The 22,800-nt window shown below is 33.8% G+C and overlaps 1 protein-coding gene across 3 annotated transcripts in view; it reads left to right on the top strand.

Moving 5' to 3' along the window:
• Positions 1–22,800, top strand: part of LOC145266314 (uncharacterized) — a 516,717-nt gene that overhangs the window by 422,540 nt on the left and 71,377 nt on the right. For all 3 annotated transcript variants that reach the window (XR_013864698.1, XM_080121873.1, XM_080121872.1), the window contains 3 exons: positions 2,947–3,140; positions 12,217–12,275; positions 19,826–19,959. Coding sequence is in view for 2 of the 3 variants with exons in the window: in XM_080121873.1 (XP_079977999.1) it covers positions 2,947–3,140; positions 12,217–12,275; positions 19,826–19,959 (387 nt within the window). In the remaining variant the exon portion in view is untranslated. The remainder of the gene's footprint in view (positions 1–2,946; positions 3,141–12,216; positions 12,276–19,825; positions 19,960–22,800) is intronic.

The raw sequence follows: 22,800 nt of genomic DNA, 5'->3' as shown, positions 1-22,800 counted from the left end.
TTCTGGTTTGGCAATGGACGCAACAGCAAAGACGGCATTCTTTTTCTCCTTCACAGTACGGGTTCGAGCCTGCCTGCCTACTACCACTTATTTTTTATTTTGCTCAACATACATTTCCAAACACCCAGGCAACACTGGGCATCCAGGCTATTAAAATAGAAAAAAAAAGAGAAAGGCAGATGGCGAGATCCAAACCTTAAGATGTTCAGTCTAATTTGTTACCATATGAGATTTATTTTAGAGTTAAATGTGGACATTAGGTTTAATTTCGGCAGCTCCATAACTCTCACTCCTCCCTCATTTTTTCCTTTAGTCCTCACATTCCATGAGTGGTCTTTCTGACAAAGGGGAAAGAACTGCTGTTTTCTAGGTCAGACTCTACCCATCTAATACTCATCGTTTGGTGCGTGTAGTATGAATGTCAAGCTTGTATTCTCCGTATTATAAGTGTTGCTTGACTATGGCCATTAGAAAATACCACCATTGAAGAACACGCAAATTCCATACGACAGTATTCTTCCGTTTATCATGAAGGTGAGCAAAAGAGTATATAAAATTCTGAAGGTGGCATATTACGGCAAAATATTAATTTTAAACAAATGTTGTAATTTGGTTTATAAACGCATATCATACATATTTTATTTTAAAATTTAAACAACCTTGACTCTCCGTCTCTCACATATGTACAGCAGAACCCCAGGATATGGTATTAATCCGTTCCAGGGTTGGAATCGTAAGGGGAAATTGCAAAATTTTATACAGTATATATTAAAAATTAGTAACAAAATGCAGTATAGTATATAATACACATGTATATAATCAAATAACTTTATAAATAACACCGTAAGGTGGGGCAAATACTGTAACCATGGGGGGGTGGCGGAAGACATTATATTCCACATTGTAACCTGAAAACAAACGTATCCTAGTGCCATCATATCCCAGGGCTCTACTGTGTGTGTATATATATATATATATATATATATATATATATATATATACTACTACTACTTTATAAAAAAAAATACGATGTTAAGAAAAAAAAAGTGTTATATATATATATATATATATATATATATATATATATATATATAAAATTTAAAGGAGATTAGAACAATAGTCTAAAGAGCTAAGTGTATTTTAATGTAACAGTGAAATTACTAGTTTAATTAATAGAAAGTGCTCGTTGTAATTTAGATATATAATAAGCTCGATGGTTAAATGTCCTAGAGCTAATTCAATATTAAGTAATGTGATTTATAATTTAAAAAAATTTTTTAAATTTAAAAATCAAATTTTAATTAAATTAAAAATCATTTTCATAAGAAGGAACAACAACAAAATCAATTATCTGTACGATCGTTTCGGAAATCCGTGCTTTTTATTGTGGTATACATGAAGTTATGTAGAACAATTATATATAGATTTTTTGGTAAGCACGGTTTCCTCATCAGCAAATATTTGTTTATGAGGAGACCGTGCTTACCAAAAAAACTATATATAATTGTTCTACATAACTTCATGTATACCACAATAAAAAGCACGGATTTCCGAAACGATCGTACAAATAATTGATTTTGTTGTTGTTCCTTCTTATGAAACTGATTTTTAATTTAATTAAAATTTGATTTTTAAATTTAAAAAAATTTTTTAAATTTTTAAATTATAAATCACATTACTTAATATATATATATATATGTATATATATATATATATATATAATCCACTTAATTTGTGCTTCGTTTTTAAAAATTAAATGTTTTTAACTCTTCTTAGTGTTTTTAACATGTTTTATTAATTATTTGTTCTTATTTACTATAATAATTATTAAATACCTACAGACACTAGTGTTTCATCCTTTCGGGAATCATCAGTGCAGGGTGTCACGATAAACGCCAGTCGAGAAATTCGAGTCCAGCAACAGAAGTTATGTCTGGCTTCATTAGCAAAGACCCAAACCATTCAACTACCGACAACCGCGAGGGATACAGTTGAAATTAAACATTCTTTTTTTTTTTTTTTTTAAATACTTTTAATGTCAGAGTAATCTAATCATTATATGATGATCTGCGCGTATGAGATAAGTTCACCGACTTTATTATTACATAAAAGTGCTCAACGATAAGAAACAAGTTTTTTAAAGAGGCGGACAGAATTATTTACTATGATAATTGAAATAAAAATTTATATATATATATAATGGCTATATATATATATATATATATATATATAAATTTTTATATTTATAAAATAACTAATAATAGTTAATTTTAATTGAATATTATAATAGCTCATTGACTAATTAACTGACAATTGAAATGGAGAGCTGCTGCAACCTTTGAAGCCTTGACGGTAGTGGATGATCTTTTCTGTTCTGCTAGTTTATCTCTGCTCATTATCAATCATTATTTTCATGGAAGGTGCTCAACTGAGCTCCAATCCCTTGTTCCTCCTTGCAAGACATTCACAGCAAGAACTTGTCTCTCTACCATAGTAGGAAATACCTTTCCTTTCTTTCTCTATTAACTTCTTTCCAAGAACTTTGAACACATTACATGGTAGTCTTCAAATCCAGTGTCAACAATACTTGTCATAAACCGTATGTAATCATCACTTACAACTGACTTTTAACAAATACTTTATCCATTACACCACAAGTCCTTGCGAACAGTGACCCCCCCTTCATCAGATTCTGCGGTTGTTAAGGTAGAAAAAAAATGAATATTTTGTTAAATTTCACATTTTATGCATTCAAATCTCTGCCCTTTAAGACAATATGAGAATAATTTTTATCCATTTTGGATTTCAAAAATTTTAGCGAGACATAAACGTTAATGCTAACAGACATCTGCTCTTTTGTAATAGAAGACATTTTATTTTTGATCATTAAAAATTTTTTTTTTTCTAATTTTAAACATTTTTTCTTTTTTTTTTCCTTTTTTTCAGAAATGATTTCAGCAATTTAGTCGCTGAAGAATATCTTCAATTTTTCGATTTTACCGGAAGTACTCTAGATGTTGCTTTACGGACGTTTCTCAAGCAGTTTTCCCTTATTGGGGAAACGCAGGAACGTGAAAGAGTGCTGGCTCACTTTTCCAAACGATACATGACATCTAATCCCAACACATATAATTCGGAAGGTAAGTTTACGTTTTTCATCTTGCAATCTGTACGTTTACAGTTTTCTTAAAAAAAAAAAAAAAAATACAAAATGCACAAACTTCAATACAAATGTGACAACAGTACTCCATTCATGGCCGAATTGTGGCCTTATAGAGGTACAGGATACTTTCAGGCGTAAGTAGCATTCTAGCACGATAGAGAGAGCCCACTTTCTTTGCAGCAGGCTTGGCAATGCTCTCAATGTATCTGCTCCAACTTTGGAATATTCCTCCTACTGTTCTCCCTTTGAGTGTTATTTTCACATTTCGGTTAATGTAATCTTCGACCTTCTTCAGATGTATCTTGTCAAACTTGGGAATCTGCACGTGGCCTAATGGATAAAGTACTTTGTAAAATTCAGTTGGAAGTTATATACTTGCAGAGGTTGAAGGTTTTCAGCCCTCAGTGCAGCAACACTCAAAATACAATTGCGAATTACTTAGGAATTTTACCCAGTCATGGCTGATGAAACGAGAACATGCTCTCCCCCACCCACCCACCCACACACATGGATTAAATAAAGGGTTCTGTTCAAACTTTTGCTCAAATTCCCAAGTTTAACAAAAAGATTATATTACACACAAAATGAAGAACTCTATCAATCCTCATCTCGAAAATTCAAAAAGCGTTCTATCGACAGAGTATCTGTAAAGTCTGGACGCATATATACTTGTAACGGCTATCTCTTTGATCGCGTTAAGCCATAAGCCAGCTTCCTTCCAAGCAAGTATAGCTTTTCTGGCCATCACGGCTGACTTTTGTCGATACTGGTCTAGGGTTACGTAATGTCTTGCCAATTCTGATTCTATAGTCAGACGAACTCCTTGTGGGAGTAGTAGTGTCGAGGTTAGGGTAGCCCTCGCTAGTCTATATATATAAAAGCGAAAATGTGTGTACGTATGTATGTTCGCTTTTTGTGTATGTCTTCAAAAGGCTTTTTTCAGAGAACCGATTGGTCACCTCACAACTTAAAACTTTTTATATTGCGTCTAAATTATAATATCTACAACTTAATAAGGGAGGGGGGGTCGCCTCTCTATTTGCCCGACTTTGAAGCGTTAAATATTCAACATTTTCGGATTGGCACGTGTTGCTTTGGTTTTTCGGTATAAAAAAGCAAAACTCAATTCGAATTATTGGTCCCCGGCCAGTGGCCTCTAGAAAGCGATTTAACGTTTGGTCAATGTCAGCTTATCATATCAGATGGTTGCTTTCATTTCGAGATGAGACACTCCCCCTAATAAACAGGGAGCTGGTTTCCCCCAAAGTTAGGTAAAAACAAACAAACCGGTTTATTGATCTCATTAAAAAAACTGTCCCGCAGAAAATGTTAACTGCTGAATAGCTATTGCTTTTGATTATTGCACCTCAGATTTTCAGCTGACCAAACACGTTTACACGAAAATCGTGCCAATATTGCAAATCATAAGAAACTGATTGACTTGCTTCAGGTTTTCACATGATTTTGTCAACAAGAAAAGAGCTTGGCTGGTGTAATGGATACTCGTTTAGAATATGGAATATGTATTTGTTATAGTAGGGAGGGAAATGAGATTGGTATCAAGTAGGATGTTGCATCTGTTAAACATAATTATTAGAGAATGCATTGTTCTCACACATGTTAACTTAAAACCACTTATCTGACTTGTAATGGCGTTCACTCTGGTCAAGTTGAGTTGGATTCCTCCTAAGGAAATACAGTACAGGGTAGAACAATAAAAGTCTCGCCCTAAAGAAAACAACACTACAGCTTTATTTTAAAATTTGTCTGGAAAATTCAATTCAAGTAACTTGATTATGTAGTAGAGCTGACATCTATTCAATGTAGCCACCTTCAGCCTCAATCACTGCCTTGATACGGGTCTGGAACTGGGAGCATATCTTTTCCACAAACGTCAATGGGAGCTCGGCGAATAGTGGTAATCAGACTGGTTTTTGTGTTGTGAGAGGTCATGTTGGTGCTGTCGTCGACATACGACCAAACGAAGTAGTCCAGCTGGTTCAGGTCAGGGGAGAAAGAGGCCAGTGGGAGAAGGGTACAAAATCGTAGCACTCTTGAAGCCAAACCTGAGTCTCTTTGGACTTGTGGACCGGCGCCGAGATCTGCTGCCATACCCAGGGTCTGCTATCGGCCGAAAACTTTGGTTTTCATTATTCTGAGCATGTCCCTGTTATTCGTGGCAATCCAGCGATGCATTTTGAGGGTGCTAGCAATGGTCCTGTTTTCATAACTTGGATTGGTAGAGAGCAGGAGTTGTACAGCAGCGCATTTCCGATCTTCTCGCTCGTTGAACATTGTCACTTTAAGACATGATAGAAGGTTCTTATCCCTCGTGGGATTTCTACACAACTGGCCAACTAGTAGATTGTCTGCAACAAAAAAAAATAAAACCGGTTTTCATCAAATGGAAATGGAATTGTGTTGTCTTTTCTAGGGCAACAATTTTATCGCAGCCCAGTTTCACTGATCCTGAACTAGGTCAATTTTAATTCTCTATCATTGTTTATTATAACCTTTGTAGTCTAGTCAGTGTTTATTATAACCTTTTTATGCAAATATTACTCGAATATAAATCCGGTAGAATATCTGCATGCAATAGTTAACTAAAGATGATCATCCCATAAGAAAAACGAAAAAAACTAATACGGAATTCAATTCCACAAGCCATAGATAACGAAGTTGTATTTTCTTTCTAAATAACTTGAAAAAAAGGTTTTTGATATGAATAAAAAAAAAACAAATTTATAGACGTGTGTGTATATATATATATATATATATATATATATATATAATTCTCCCAGTTCCATGTATCAAGTTTTCTCAGTTGGTCATTTATTATTTTGCGAATGGTGTCCATTACAATATTGTTTTGTATTACGACTATCAAGTCTGTAAAATTATATCATTGCTGCATATTTAATCACGTACTTATCAAATGTTCATTGAATACGCATTCCATAATTCATAGTTTCAATAGTTTACAATTTTACCAAATATGTACATATTATTTGACGCTCATATATGTTTTGATAAAATGTTTTCAATTATATTTCACTCTTTGTGAATACCAATACTTTTTGTTTAAAAGCTCAATGTATGTTAAATATAGCAGCAGAGCATAGATAAAAGAATAACAGACTTGTGGTGCTGCCAAGTTATCTTTTGGTTGTTCTAATTACTCACACACGTTTGCATCCGTCATGTAGAGAAGGTTCTGTAGCACTGAGGTTGAGAGTGTGGGCCACCTGATTTCTGGTTGCAAAGTCCTACTTGGAGACGGTTATTATACAGATCGCCATAATGGAGTTTGCAAATACCTTCACTGGAAGATATGTAAGAAACTCAACATTCAGTGTAGTAAAAACTCCTGGGAACATATACCCGAACGAACAGTTGGGAATGACAACTACACTATTCACTATGACTACATAATCCCTACTGCTACATATCTTGAAAACGCAGCTGTTAAACCAGATATAGTGATTTGGGACAGAGCAAACAAAAAAGCGACCGTAATAGAGGTCAGTGTACCCAATGATACAGGGCTTAACAGAGCTGAGAGGGAAAAAGATTACAAAGTATCAAGGACTTATGTATGATATGAAACGAAATTGGAAATTAAAAGACGTTTCAATTATACCAGTCATCATAGGAGCAACTGGGCTTATGAAAAAGAACTTTAAAAAGTACATAGCAAGCATACCCGGTGAACCAAGTGCAAGTGAAATACAAACGATTGCACTGAAAGGGACGGCTAGAATCCTGAAAAGATCTCTTGGTTGGACTCACTAAAATAGGGGTAAATGTCAGACATCTGGTTGGATGTCCCATCCCCTAGAAGAAAAAGTTTAAGAAAAATGAAAAAAAAATAGAGAAGGACCTTATGGATGAGCTCTCTCTCTTCGGGCATCTGGACACATCGGATAATTGGATATTTTTCATTTCATCCGGATTATTGTAAAATATTTTGGCATAATAATAGGGTGTAATCTCAAAGAATTGAACGAATATTTTGATAAGCAAGGATAAGAACAAACCAATCAGATGTTGGAATTGCTTTATTAAATCTCTTTGAATTCTTCAGAGCTTTTTGTCTTGCCACGAGAAATGAACTACACTCTGCTGATCCTAAATGGATTAATATCAACAGTTTTTTTTACAATTTAAAGTTTTTCTCACTGATTTGATGCTGCTAGTTTTTTTTTGCTTGGGATAATTACATTTATCATTTGCAATTGGATAATTTTCTATTCTCTATGACAGTTATTTCACATGCCATCCGTTGTCAAATCGTTTTTCTATTACAAGAGTGGCTCTTCAATCCAGATGGATTTATTCCGTCAAATTTATAATTTTTTTTTATTTTCACCCCAAACAAGGCACAGTGCCACTTTGAAATAGGGGGCTACTATTGGGGACATGAGTTGCAAGGATATGACAGCTTTCCGGCTGACTATAATATGGTTGTATTCAAGTCTAACGTAAATAAGTTCTTGATGAGCCGTTCTATATAAGTTATCAAATTTACCAAATTTTCATTACTAATGATTACTATATTGTCCAATGTCTACTGTACACTCTTTAACCCTTATCCTTGAGTGGCCTCTTGGCCTTGAGAAGTGGTGATGCCTATGTAAAAAAAAAAAAAAAGATGAGTAGCAAGATGTCTGTTCACGTTACACTTGAACTTCTGCATGTCAGTACAGTTGGGAAAGCAGAATCCCGGAAGGGAGTTCCAAATTCTAGCAGTTCTGTGAAAGAAACTATTGGAATAGAAGGTTTTCTTACACCTACGAATCTCTACTGTGAAGGGGTGGGATTTAGCTGCTTGTCAGGTTTGTCAAAGGTATTTACGTCGAGAGGGTGCAAGTGCTTGTAGTTCATCCAAGCATTCACCATTAAAATACTTGTAAAACAGGATTAGGGATGCAACATTTCGACAGAAATTGAAGCTTAGAGGACAGTTCAGGATCAATCAGGTTTGTGACTCTCTTTTGAACCCTTTCTAGGAGTGAGAGACAAGTAGCAAATGCACCAGCCCAAATGTGACAACAGTACTCCATACATGGCCGAATGGTGGCCTTATAGAGGTACAAGATACTTTTGGGCGTAAGTAACTTCCTAGCACGGTAGAGAGAGCCAACATTCTTCACAGCAGCCTTGGCAATGCTCTCAATGTATCTACTTCAACTCATGTTCCCTGTGAACATTAAGCCGAGGAGTTTAAAAGAAGTACTTTCAGGTAATGTGCCTTTGGCCATTGCTATTGGTGGTAGAGAAGGCTTTTTGTAATTATTCAAGGAAACAAGCTTAGTCTTGGCAGCATTGAATGTGACCATCCATTTTTGTCCCCATTCCACTACAGATTGGAAGTCTTTCTCTAGTGTTTCTGTCATTTCTGACTGCACTAATTTGTAGTATAAATCATGGAAATCTTGTTAAATATGAGTTTTATTAAGTTTGCCTTTTATCTGCTAAAGGATTAAGTGTGCGCAATAAAACTTATGAATCCATAAAACGTGGATGCGGATTTTTTGCATCTCAATGCTGCAAATTATATTAAAAAAAAGTGTTAGGAAGAGATTTTGCTAAGAATTTGACAGTCTTTTTTTTTTTTTACAAGGTAGTCACCACTTATCAAGGCCCGGAAGCCACTCGTGGATAAGGGTTATTGTGTGCACAGTACATTAGTGATGGAGATTTGATAAAGTGTCTTACTTAAGGGGGCAGTTCATCAGGAATTTGTTTACATTGGACTTGAAGACATCCAGGTTGTAGTCAGGTGGGAAACAGGCAACCGAAACAGAGTTCCACAGGCGTGCACCTCTAAGAAATAAGCCTTGTCCCCCCCCCCCCAACATCTTGGGATAATAAAAATAAAACAAGCGTTCTCACAGTAAATAAAATACTACCCCGCAGTCAAAGTTGACCTCATTAAGTCATTAAAACGTGCACCTGCCAAATCCAAGTAATTAAATAAATTCAAATGTGTTTCTGTTAGTATTTCGTGTTGACCCAGGTTAACATCGCACATTTTTTTTTTAACACTTTAATTTCCAACTTTACCTCAAGAGTTTGGGTTCGATCCTCATACTTACCTACCAACCCCCAACCGACACAAACACCCGGGTGACCACACACATCTCTAAACACCTGGGCAACGCCGGGTACCCCCTGCTAGTTTATTATATAAATCTCACCTGTCTGTTTAAATGTATGTTTGTTTATATATCTGCCTAAAACTTTCGATAGAGGCAACAAATTTTCACGAGATTTGTATCGTTTTGAAGCCCGGCGTCTCAGACAACAAATATTGAAAAATTGGCTAACAACATTAATTCCTTCATCCTCAACTGGGCACTTTTCTACAAGGAGGGGTCGCTTTTTTAGCTGATATTTTTAAAAGTCATCCCCTCTTTTCGATGGACTAGCCTTAATTTAAACCTTCGCCACTTCTGGTTTGGCAATGGACGCAACGGCAAAGACATCACTTTTTTTTTACGTTCTTTTCCTCCATTGCGGTATATTGCCTGCCTACCTACTACCACTTTTTTTTTTTGCTCAGCATACACTTCCAAACACCTGGACAATGCCGGACATCCAGGCTAGTTAAAATATAACAGATAAAATATGCAAAATGGGCGTTAAACTAAATAAGTTGCTGCAACAAAGTTCACCCTGGTCAGGTTGAGTTGGCTTCCTCCCTCGTCTCTATAATATGTCGAATTGTTGTAGCCCATGCGTGGTTGACCTGAACAAAGTTATATGATATGAATATTCATTTGTTATTTCAGCGATGATCGACCAACTGTGGATTTGAGAGTTCCGACAAGTTCGGCTAGGAAGGATTACATTGTGAATTAGCTCTCTGTCCGGACAATGAGCCGCATGCCTAAACCATCTAAAATGTTGTTTCAACTCGACAAACGGCAGAGACTCAAGATGGTGTTGAGACATGGCTAGCTTGTCGGCAATGAAAGATGCGTGGAAAACGGTCATCGTTTAAAGACTTCCACCTTCAGCTAATCAATTTCCATTATTGCCCATGTCTAACCCTAACCCGGCCGGACAACATATCTAAACCATCAAAGACAACAGAACAGATGATAAAGTCTTAAGATTGAGGTGTTGACGGAGAACAGCATCAATTTTTCTGTTCCGTAATAAATATTCCTAAGACGAAATGCACTGAACATTAATGCTTTTTGTTTTTCTACTTTTGAAAAACTTAATTTATGTTCTGCAAAACCAAAAACAACCACCTATTTTTTATTTTTTCCCATTTCTCCTTTCTGTTTCTATCTCCCCCACTTCCTGGCGGGTTTCCTAACTAAAAAAGTACCAAACATCAATACTGTAACCCTTTTTCCCTCTCCCATTGCAAAACTCATTCATGTTCTGCAGGGCAGGAACAAAAACAATAAAATCCACTATGAAAATCAAACACTACAAACTAGCGAATAAAAAGTTTCTATAAAATAACCAAATGCAACAAAGAGTTTGAAGAATAAAAACTTTTTACAAAATAACTGGATTCAGCATTAAATAACTAAAAAAAACGGTTGATATGCCGTAAAATAAAACAACCAAACCAAACATTATAAATAAATATTTGAAGATATAAAGAACTTGAAGCTGTTTCCAAAATGACTGGATTCACCATTAAATAGCCCGAAAAGGGTTGATATGCCGTCAAACAACAAAATGACCAAACCGTTAATAAATATGCACAGAAATCCATTTTTATTTATTACAATTAAATATAAAAAATTCAAAGGTTGCAATTTAACTTCACATTCGGTTAAAAAAAAAATTAAATTAAAAATTAAAAAATATTCTCAGGCAACACAGTCGAGACAGCTAGTATATTTATATACTGTACATCATAAGATATGACTATATTTACATAAAGAAAATAAAAATTATATATGTGAGATGTTTTTGATTAAAATCTGAAATTGAATTAAGGGCGATTAACTACGTGCTAACAATTGAAGATGGCGCTACAACGCAAGAGAAGGTAGAAACGTAAGATTGTGGTTTTGGCAAAGAACAGTAGTTGGGATATAGCCAGTTCACCGTCAATGCAAGATGCGGTTGAGGCACTCGTTGGCATTGGATGATTCATGGTTACAGATGAAGATAGAATATGCCAATGATATCAATGATAAGTTATACCAGAAAGTATTTGAATTATTTATGCAAAATTTTTTTGTAACTCTGTGATTTGAAACAAATTAGATTCATGTGATAACTTTAAAAAACTATGACATAATCGTTTTCCGTGAGGATGTTTTTGGAATCGCTATTACATACCTAGGTGTTAAACACTATAAAACCATAGGCATGTCTCCTTTAAATAAAGTTATGTTGTTGACTATATCTGATCTTGAGTCAAGTTCTTGGCATTATTACTGGCAGGGGTTTCTCTTCATTAATTAATTCTCTCCTGAGAATTAATCATCTGGGCTGGGATTGTTTATATTGAAATTGAATGCTGTATGATTAAGTGAACAAAGCATCTTTTTTTATATATAAAAATAGTGCATTTTAAAAACTCAAGAGTTTCTTGGCCCTAGGATACGTTTTTTTTTTTTTTTTCAGGTTTTAAAGAGTAGGACGTCACACTTTTAGTAACTACAAATCTTAGGTCCATTCTGACTTTGAGAAGTGGTAGTACCTGCCAGGGCTCCATCTATCAGCAAATATCATAAACATTTTTTTAGATGAGGATAATTTCTATTATTTTAGACTACTGTTCTCATCTTGGGTGTTATTCTCAAAACGTTTCGCCCGATGTAACCTCTTATTTTTTGGGAGAGGTTGTTCCATTCTAAATTACTAACTTTTTGTCTTTTTATATTTTTGTTTTCCTTTCTACACAAACATTCATGGTTGAAAGAAAAAAAATTCAGATACTTTGTGTATTTTCCAGCAATACAAATGAAAAACTGAACAGATGTAAACATTAAAAACAAATAAAAATTAGTTCTTAAATGAAATTCCTTTCTTGATTTATTTGTTTTTCAATCCAAATTTTTTTTTTTTTTCAGATGCCTGTCACACATTGACTTGTGCAATAATGTTGTTAAACACAGACCTCCACGGCCAAGTAAGTTCAGTTCAAGTTTTTCATGGCTTTACGAAAATAACCATGTCAAGACATTAAACTGCAGAATTTGTTAGCTTAAATACCGAAAAATTGGCCCAAAACATTAATTCCTTCACTCTCAACTGGGCACCTTAAATGGGGAGAATTCTAGGCAAGAACCAATGTTTTTTTTTTTTTTTTTTTTTTTTGTTTTTTTTAAGATTTCAGCTGCTTTTGGGCCATACTTAAAACTAAAATACACCTTCTTGGTTTTCTGGTTAGGATCATGGGTAGTATCTGTTCTGTCTAAAGATGGTATAATGATATTGTGGGCTTTCTGTTACAATGGAAATATATCACAAATTTTTATAAGGATGTTGAAAATAAACCGTAATAACCAAATATCTTCTGGCACTACATTAACCAGATTACTTAAATAAATACTTTTACAGTTTTAACAAAAGGGCTACGATGATATTGTGGGGTCTCCAATCACACTGGAGAGGTAGCAAAAAATTGTCTCTTCATGACAATTTAACCAAACACGCATGCACACAAAACCTTCTTTCTTGAATTAGTTTAAATATTAAAAAAAAAAAAAACGGCCTAATTTCGTTCACGTAGTCATAGACCAGTCAGTATAGTAGCAGTGTCATTATCTTAAGATTGCACATTTGAGCCGACATGTCAGATATATATATATTTTTTTTGATTTTTAAAGTTTTAATATCGAAACATACAAGGGTTATTTATTAATATCGAAACATAACGGGTTATTTATGCCATATTTAATATTATGGCTCAAAACAACAGGCGAAGGCAATAAAAACTAAAAATAATATAATTTTATAAGCATAGTGAAAAAAATAGATAGTGATCTTCATTTAATCCTGAGCAACGTTGGGTCTTCTTGCCAGTTTGTAAATAAACATACGACAATAGATATCAATTGCCATGTATAAAATTCTCTGGAGAAAAGAACGGAGGTTTTCTCAAATATCTATGCTTCCCTATGTCCAAGTGGCCTATTGGTATAGAAGCCTTTAAAATTTCAAATATGAGGCATCTTCATTAAGTTTCCAGACTTGTTTGTACCTGCATTTAAAATTGTTGTAGACTCTTGAAAATTCAGTATGTTATTGCTATACATCTTATGACTGGCCAATTTTTAGGATTTCGCGTTCGAATGAGCAGTTACAGCAGGAATTGGAATACACCCTACTAAAGCCTGATTGTCACAGCTGGTGAATTTCAAAAATGCAATCTGGATGTGAGTTCACTTTAGAAGAACGATATGCAATAAAATTCTGTTTTAAACGTGAAAAAATGTCACAGAAACATATGAAATGCTTCAAACTGCTTTTGAACCATCTTGCATGAATAGAGCATCAATTTTTGAGTGGCATAAGAGATTCAAGGAAGGCAGAGAGTCTGTGAGAAATGATGAGGGATGTGGAAGGAGTAAGGAAGTCAACACCAGAGTTGATTGGCCAAATAAAGAATTTCATGGATAAGGACAGTGGTGTGTCTATAGAGACAATAAGTGCACAGTTTGATGTCAGTGTGGTAACTGTATACACAATTATTTGCGAAGGACGGAAGATTTGCGCAAAGTTTATCCCAAGGGGGCTCAGAGAAGATCACAGACTATATGACGAAGATGGGCATCAAGACGGTTCCTCACCCTCCCTATAGTCCAGACCTTGCTCCCTGTGACTTTTGGTTATTCCCTAAGCTCAAGGAAAACCTTAGAGGCTGTCGTTATGAGACAACTGAGGAGATGAAGGGTCGTGATGAGGATTATTGATAAGCTCACACAAGAGGACTTTCATAGGACTTTCCAGAAGTTGTTGGAATGGTACAACAAGTGCGTTGCAGCCAAAGGAGATTACTTCAAAGGAGACCAAAGTTTCATGTATGTACTCTCAATAAAAGCGCTCATACGAAAAAAAATCTGAAAACTTATTGAAGGCATCTCGTACATTAGTTATGGGATTGAGTTATAAAATACAGGGTGTCCAAAAAGTCAGAGAAGGGTTTTCTTTAAATTTGTCTCTTTATTTTTTAGTGACTTTTTGGACACCCTGTATTTTATAACTCAATCCCATAACTAATGTATATTTGATTTAAATGAAATTTGCACAAAACATGAATTCATCGTTTTCCAACATTCTACTTTCTTCCGACTGTATTAGGAATCGAAACAGGAGGTGGGTACATTAAAAATGAAGAAACTAACATGGTTTTATGATGATCATGAAAAAGTACATAGTAGCGATCCTCATTTGATCGCGAGCAACATCCGGTTTTCCTTTGTAGTTCATAAAACTGTATTCAGCTCAGAATAGTAAAGTATAAACATCTATATATTAATATGATAGCGTGTTCTTTTGTGTGTCACGCGTATATCTGGATCGTTTAATTGTTATGTACTTCCATTTCTAGTAATAAATAATTTTACCAAAAATTCTTTATGAATTTTGGTTTCGGTTTCGATTATAGCTGATGACACTTAAGTCATCTATTTTTTTTATAAAGAATTTTGCTAAGAATTTTTAATAAGTTTTGATTTCAGTTCCAATCATAGCTAATGCCACTCCAACTCCAATAGTCTATTTTTTTTAAATAATTTTATCAAGGAAATTTCATTAGTTTTGGTTTCGATTATAGCTAAAGAAACTTAAGTTATTTATAAAATATATATGGCGATTAAGCTACACTGAATATTCTGCGTTTCATCCACTATAGGATTCGTCAGGCTTATGCTCGAATTCTGTGGTTGTTTCTTGTTTTTATATATGTTAAGGATTTTTAGTTAGCCAATCAGCTTTCTAGTATCCACCGTGCCCCTTCCTATCATCCAATGGGCATGCATTTTATCGAACAAAGGATCTGTTTTAGAACTAGGTTAGTGGTTTAAGGTAGACGTTTTCCTTTTGTTTTTTGTTTTTTTTATATATAAATATACCTATGTGTACACACATACATGCACACACATATATATATATATATATATATATATATACATATGTGTGATCGTTTATGTATATTCACGTTTATTTAATTTATTTATTTGTTTGTTTTCTCTTGTTATTGTTAGTTTTAAAGCTATTTTGTATCGCTATCCTAGTGTAAGTTTTATTTTGTGAACACAGTTGTTTGCTATTTCTCGTCTACAGTTTAATAGATTTTGGGGTTCTTTAAAGTACAGGATAGCAAATTTTTCATGGAGGCATAATTTACATGGGTCACCTAAATGTCTGCACGTGGTAGCTTGTCTTATTATTTTCCATTCGACTACCGGCGAATGTTCGCTTTCTTTGAGTTCCCAGTATTTATTCGCTAGTGTTGTTTTTATACGGTGTTTTTTATTTTTGAATGTACTCCGCACAAGCAGCGCTCAATTTGTCAAGCAGCTGGTGGAGTCCACTTGCAGAGTGCGAGACCAATGCAGCATTGTCTGCAAACAGTAGCTCAAGTATTAGGACTTTTCAAATCTTGGTTTTGGCACGTAGGCGAGCCACGTTAAAAAGTTCTCCATCAGAGCGAGTATGAAGGAACACACTGTCTTCGTCCTCGTGATTTCCAAAAGCGTGGTGCAGAAGAACTGAGGAGAAGATGCCAAACAGTTTGGGAGCCAGAAGCTAAGAAAAACAGAAGTCTTACCGTGGGTGTGCAGCGAATGAGTTCAGGCCGAGAAAAGGAAAAACAAAGATGGCAGCCAGAATTTTATTACGTACGTTCTCGCAAAATCTCGTGCGTGTGAAGCTGGAAACTACAAAACGAGCTTCATTTTTCGGTGCTGGTGAGAGATTCCAGATCTGGCAGGATAGTAGGTGCAACGGGAGTGGAGATTCTACTTTCTCGGATTTATTCCCTTTTGTGTGTTTTAGGTGACCCCCCCCCCTCCACAGGAGGCGCAATATATATATATATATATACAAATACACATACATACATAAACTCACTTACATATATATATATATACATGGAAAAAACTATTGGACAAAAAACAGAAGCTATGGTTTCATTTTTCTAGATAATTAATTCATTTAGCATGAAATTTCCACTAAGTTATTACATATATAGTGAAAAAAACACATCCGTTCTCAGATAAAGTCCCATCCACGTATGGAACACCTACATACATCCCCAACATACAAAATTTACATATAAATTTACACATACACACATGCATACATATAAACATACATACAATATATATATATATATATATATATATATACTAGCATTTCAGCCCGGCGTTGCTCTGATGTTTGGATGTGTATGTTGAGCATAAAAAAGCGGTCAATTTTTTAAAAACTTTGACCCCTATTATGACCCCTTAAAATTTATTGTTTTGGGCTCAAATCAAGTTATTAAGTTTGATCCATGTCCAAGGAACCTATATCTAAAATTTCAAGTGTTTAGACCGAAAATTGTCGGAGGAGTTTAGTAGAGTTCTCAAAGGTCAAATCATTGAACTTTGACCCCTTAACAGCCAAATTTCTGGCCGAACATGGATTACAAAGATTTTTCCCAATTCTCAGTACCCTATATATCAAATTTCGAGTCTGTAGACTTAAAATTGTCAGAGTTACTGCGTAGGGAAATGTACACACACAAACACGTTCACTTTTATATAGATTAAACAAAAATATATATGGAAATAATTTTGTGTTTACTGTAAACTTTTTATGGAAATATTATGCAAGTATAAATCATGTAGAATATCTGCATGAATATAATTACACGTAATAGTTAACTAAAGATGATCATCCCATAAGAAAACTGAAAAGCTAATAGGGAATTAATTAAAATGAATGTTTAAAAGAATATGCTAATTAGCGAGATCTTTTGCTAGTGAATGCAATTCCAGGATCCATGTATAACAAAGTTTTATTTTCTTTTTAAATAAATAGAAAAAAGAGTTTTTAATATGAATATCAATACATTAAAAAAAAACACATTTATAGGAGTGTGTGTGTATATATATATATATATATATATATATATATATATGATTTCGATACTTTTTTTGTGACCAAGAGCGGAGGTCCACTTGAAATATAAAAAATAACAATAAAAATATTAAATACAAAAAGTAACATCGTTTTTCATGCTTCAAAAAACCCTCATAACCTTTAAATCACTATTCTAGAAGCATACGTGGATTTTTAACATTATAGATTTTACGCAAATATGACGCAAGTATAAATCATGTAGAATATCTGCATGAATATAATTACACGTAATAGTTAACTAAAGATGATCATCCCATAAGAAAACCGAAAAAAATAATAGGGAATCAATTAAAATGAATGTTTAAAAGAATATGCAAATTAACTAGATCTTTTGCTAGTGAATGCAATTCCACAACCCATATATAAGAAAATTGTATTTTCTTTTTAAATAGATAGAAAAGAGTTTTTTTTAATATGAATATCAATACACACAATAGGAGTGTATATATATATATATATATATATATATATATGCACACGCACACATACATATAAAAAAAAATTGGGCCAAGAGCAAAAGAAGGAAGAAATCGATTTTTCAATATTTTTCCATTAATTTTTGTTAATTTTAACTGAAAATTTCTATTTTGTAGATCATTATTATTATAGCATATAATAATAAGTGAAAAATTAATCCTAAAAATGGTAAGACCGCATCTTGGCGAGGATATAAAAAACCAAATTGCAGGATTACGGCAGTCCAAAATGACTTACAAGCAGATTTTTGATATTTTAAGAAAATGTGAAAACAACTCTTTCTGTAGTAAAGTGAATTGGTTGAAGGTTCAAAGTCGAATGCTTGGTAAAAGGGAAATCTGGATCTGGTTGCCCTAGAGCATCCACTTTGAAGGATGACCACAGGCTTAAATTAACTGTTTTGAAGGATTGAAAGAAAACTTATGTTGACCATAGCAAAGAATTCAAAACGGCCTGGAAATTCTCTTTCTAGATATACAATATCTAGATGAATGAAAGAAATGGGATTTTCTTCTAAAAGGTGTGCAAAGAAGCCATTTTTATCTAAGAAGAACATCGATAATAGAAAGAGATTTTTCTCGTGTTATGGCAAGAAAGATACAGACTGGTTCAGGAATGTTTTCTGGTTAGATCAATCAAGATTTTGTCTTGTTAGTGATGCTCCTGATGCTCCCGAAGGGGGCAATTGAAGAACTGGAGAAAGATTTTCGCTGAGTTGCATAAAAACAACAGTTAAATACGGAAATGGATGAATAATGGTATGGGGAACTTTTACTGCAGCAGAAGTTAGGGAACTTATTAGATGTGAGAAGTCAATCAATGCAAAGGAATACATTCGAATATTAGAAACAGGACTGTTACCAAGTATCCAGAAGCTTGGAATATCCCAGAACATTATTTTTCAACATGATAATGCCCCTGCACACACTGCTAAAGTCACAAGAAAATGGTTTTCTTATAATTCAATTAATGTGATATTTTAGCCACGTCAAAGCCCCAATTTAAACCCAATTGAGAATATTTGGTCCATAATATCTCATGCATTGGCTGGAAGAACTTTTTCGAATAATGACAAACTGTGGGAAGCTGTGCAAAGCGAATGGAATAGCATCTCTTCACAGTGTTCCGCTTTGGTTTCAAACATATCTAAAAGGATTGATCTTTTAAAGAAATCAAAAGGGACTGCAATTCCATCTGAAGCATTTATTAAAATAAATGTCTTGTTCTGTGTTATTAGTCTCGTTTAAGTTTCTTTGTTTAATTGTTCTTTGTTCAATATAGCTTTTAGTGCAATAAAATGTATAAAATTTGTGTAGCCCATTTTTTTTTCTCACGAGTGTGTGTGTGTATGTATATATATACACACACACACACACACACATATATATATACATACACACAAACACACACACACATAAGTCGCAGATTAGAGATCAAGTGAATTATCCTGTCAGATATTACATTGAGGTAATACTTTCAGAATGATCATAGCCAAAAAGGTAAAGCTCAATATTTAAAAAATAGAGCAATATATAAGTTTAATGATTAAAATTAAATTCTGTATATCAAAATATATAAGTTTAATGATTAAAATTAAATTATGTATATCAAAATATATAAGTTTAATGATTAAAATTAAATTATGTATATCAAAATATATAAGTTTAATGATTAAAATTAAATTATGTATATCAAAATATATAAGTTAAATGATTAAAATTAAATTCTGTATATCAAAATATATAAGTTTAATGATTAAAATTAAATTCTATATATCAAAATATATACAAATATATTTACTTTAAGAATTTATTGTTTGGAACAAGGAATATATAGAGAAAAATTGTTTATTTCCTTATTGAATTAAGGAAATAAACATAATTTTTCTCCATATATTCCTTGTTTCAAACAATAAATTCTTAACTTAAATATGTGTATATATTTTGATTTATAGAATTTGACTTCAACCATTAAACTTATATATATATATATATATATATATATATATATACCCACATGCATACATGTAAATATCATCATTGCTAATATATAATTTACTTGTTTTAATAGAATGTTGGTCGTAAAATGAATTGCAATGAATTCATTGAGAACCTGTGTGAGCTGAATGATGGAGACAATTTTCCAAAGGAAGATTTACGCCTGATCTATGCGGCAATAAAGGCTGAACCCATAGAATGGGCGCCGTAAGTATTTTTTTTTTTTTTCATATTCCTTATTTCAATCGTCTCCTTTTCTTTCTTTTTAATGCATGGACTATTGTTCTGATTTACTTGTCTCCTGACGAGGGCAGAATTAGACACAAGCTTGGTTTTTAATGTGAGAAAATCCAGCTCCCCAAATAAGAGCACTCTAAATTGGGACCAAACTTTAAATTGCCTCAGTCTGACTTAGGTCAGAAAAAAAAAAAATCTTAAACCTAGCATCAAAAGAGATACTACACTTTGATCTTGGCCAAAAGGCCATTGTTGCTATATCTGGGCTGGTGCATCAACCACTGGCTTCTTTCGGAGTATATTATCTGCTTGGATTAGATCTGCTGACTACTCACTGGAATGTGACAGTTGCTTCTGTTACTAACAGATTATTTCATGGTTCTTGCCACATCGCAATGCTTAAATACTGCTCTGTGCTGCGGCTGAACAAAATTGTGACTATATACATTCACATTAGCTCCTCTACATAATAACACTGGTGTTTGCTCAAAGATGTGCCAACTATCTCCTTTTGTATTGTGTTCTGCAGTCCTGAACTTACTGCCTCGGAATTGTGTGAATGAACATGTATCACTCACATGTTTTCAGAGTTCTGTATTGGTTGACTATCTTGATGGGTTTTTTTTTTTTATTACATTTTTACCCCAAACATGTGTTGACTATCTTGATGTTCCTAAGTTTTATGTATTCCCTAGTAGGCTCTGTCTATTGCTAACAGTTTTATGACCATGGCTTAATAAAGGAAAAAAATAAAGTCTCGTTAACCTAATAAGTTCCACACAGTCTACCAACTCCCGCCTCTGTCCCATCACCAATATATTGCATTCCTGTGTTTGTTAAACTGCTCTGATGCACTTACTAACTTTGTACTTTCTCAACGAAAAGGCACCCAATTAGCAGCAAGATCACACCCCTTCATAGTAGAGGCCCCCAAAAGCCGGAAAGCTTTCTACCCTTATGGCTTTTTTCCACAGACCGCTTGCTTTTGGAATTTTTCCCTGCTCCCCGCGTGTCCAATTCTATCAACATACAGAAATATAAATGTAATGTGAACAAACATCTTGCTATAAATCTGGTTTATATCACAGTGGCTCTTTCTGCTCCAATAGTGATTTACCATGTTTTGCATGAGTAAAAGTAAAAGAAAAAATAGGTTGGAGTAGAAAAAGGTGGTGGTGGTGGTGGTGATAACAAAAAGTGCACGGAACTAAATGGGGAGGGGGGAGCATGATACTATTTGTTCGGAAAGTTTTGTTAAACATTATTGTAATTCAGATATGTTTTGACAAATATTGTGAGTGTCAGTTGAATCGAAAAGTAAACCATTCGTAAGTTAAGGCATGCATGACCCCCCCCCCCAAAAAAAAAAAATGGAGAAGGTAATCCCTGGGAACTTGGTTTAATTAATAACAATAGAACTGATACTACATTACCCCCTCCCTCAAAAGAGAATGCATTATCTGGGAGGATTACTCTCATCATTTAAAAACACAACAAAAAAAAAACGAAGTAATTTCTGGGAGGACAGTCTCTTATGACGACAAAGTCAATACTACACTGCTTACTCCATTAAAAAAAAAAAAAAAATAATCAATTAAATCATCCCATTAAAAATGTAAAATACAATGAAATACAATAATCAATCAAATCACACCATTAAAAAAAAAACATAATACAATAATCCATTAAATCACTCCCATTAAAAATATGAAATTACAATAATCAATCGTTTTTTTTGTTTTTGTTTTTTCATTCAAAACACAAAGCATCATAATTACATTTTTATGAATCGTTGACTAACAGAAGAGAATTAGGCATAGATCAAAGACTAATTTGTTCTAAATCTATATTTTTATGCAAATAATTCAAAGTGTATCTGTTCCCTGCATCCTAGCCACATTACACATTTTGGCTTTCGGGACAAGATCAAAGTGTAGTATCTGTTCTTCAGATGCTGCACTTCAATTTCTTGTTCTCTGTCAGTGGAGGGGAACTCCTTTACGACTGAGACAATTTTTATTTTTGTTCCTTTTCTCCACGTTGAAAAACGACGCTGGTGTCTAACTCTGTCCCATGGGGAGGCATAGTAAATAGGAACATTACACATTTTTCTAACACTGAAAATATTGCATATATATATATATATATATATAAAAGGAAATATGACAACGCTGATGTATATTACAGAATATTAATTTATTAGAAACTGTTTATTAAAAAAAAAATGTGCAAATTAGGAATACCTGAAGCTGTTTGGGTGCATTTGCAGATTGCTATATATACAGTATTTTGAAATGTGCTACAGAATTAAATAAGCAAAATTAATTTTGATTATAGTTAGGATAGTTGGAAAATAAAACTTTGTATTTATTTCACTGAAGAGATTCCTACTTAGAAAATTACATCCTCTACTAGTCGTTAAAATAAGACTCTCCCTCCTTCCCTCCCTCCATGTTGTGATAGCCTAAATAAAGGAAATATTGAAACTTTAGGAGATATGGCCACAAAATATGCCAAAGGAATTCTTTCTTCACAAAGACTGGTTCATCTTTCAGGCAGTCAGTGGAACTGCTTACAAGTGGGTGCTTGTAAGGGTTTTTGGTATTTTTGGTTTTCAGCCAATGTTTATATTAATAAATGGCATTTTGTCAGTCTGTAAGTCTGGCAAAAACTCCCAAACTTGAATATTTACCCGACACCCCCACCCCAACCTCCACTCAATAAAAAAAAAAACGTATCTATTATGTATGCTTATAAAGATGGTAAAAATAGAATTAGGCAGAGATTTACTTCTTTATAAATAAAAAAAAA

Source organism: Euprymna scolopes, chromosome 41, assembly GCF_053919585.1.
Source record: "Euprymna scolopes isolate OS-2025 chromosome 41, ASM5391958v1, whole genome shotgun sequence".
Classification (NCBI taxonomy): Eukaryota; Metazoa; Mollusca; class Cephalopoda; order Sepiida; family Sepiolidae; genus Euprymna; species Euprymna scolopes.
The sequence above is the reverse complement of the archived record's forward strand: the minus strand, read 5'-3'. Positions and strand labels throughout refer to the sequence as shown.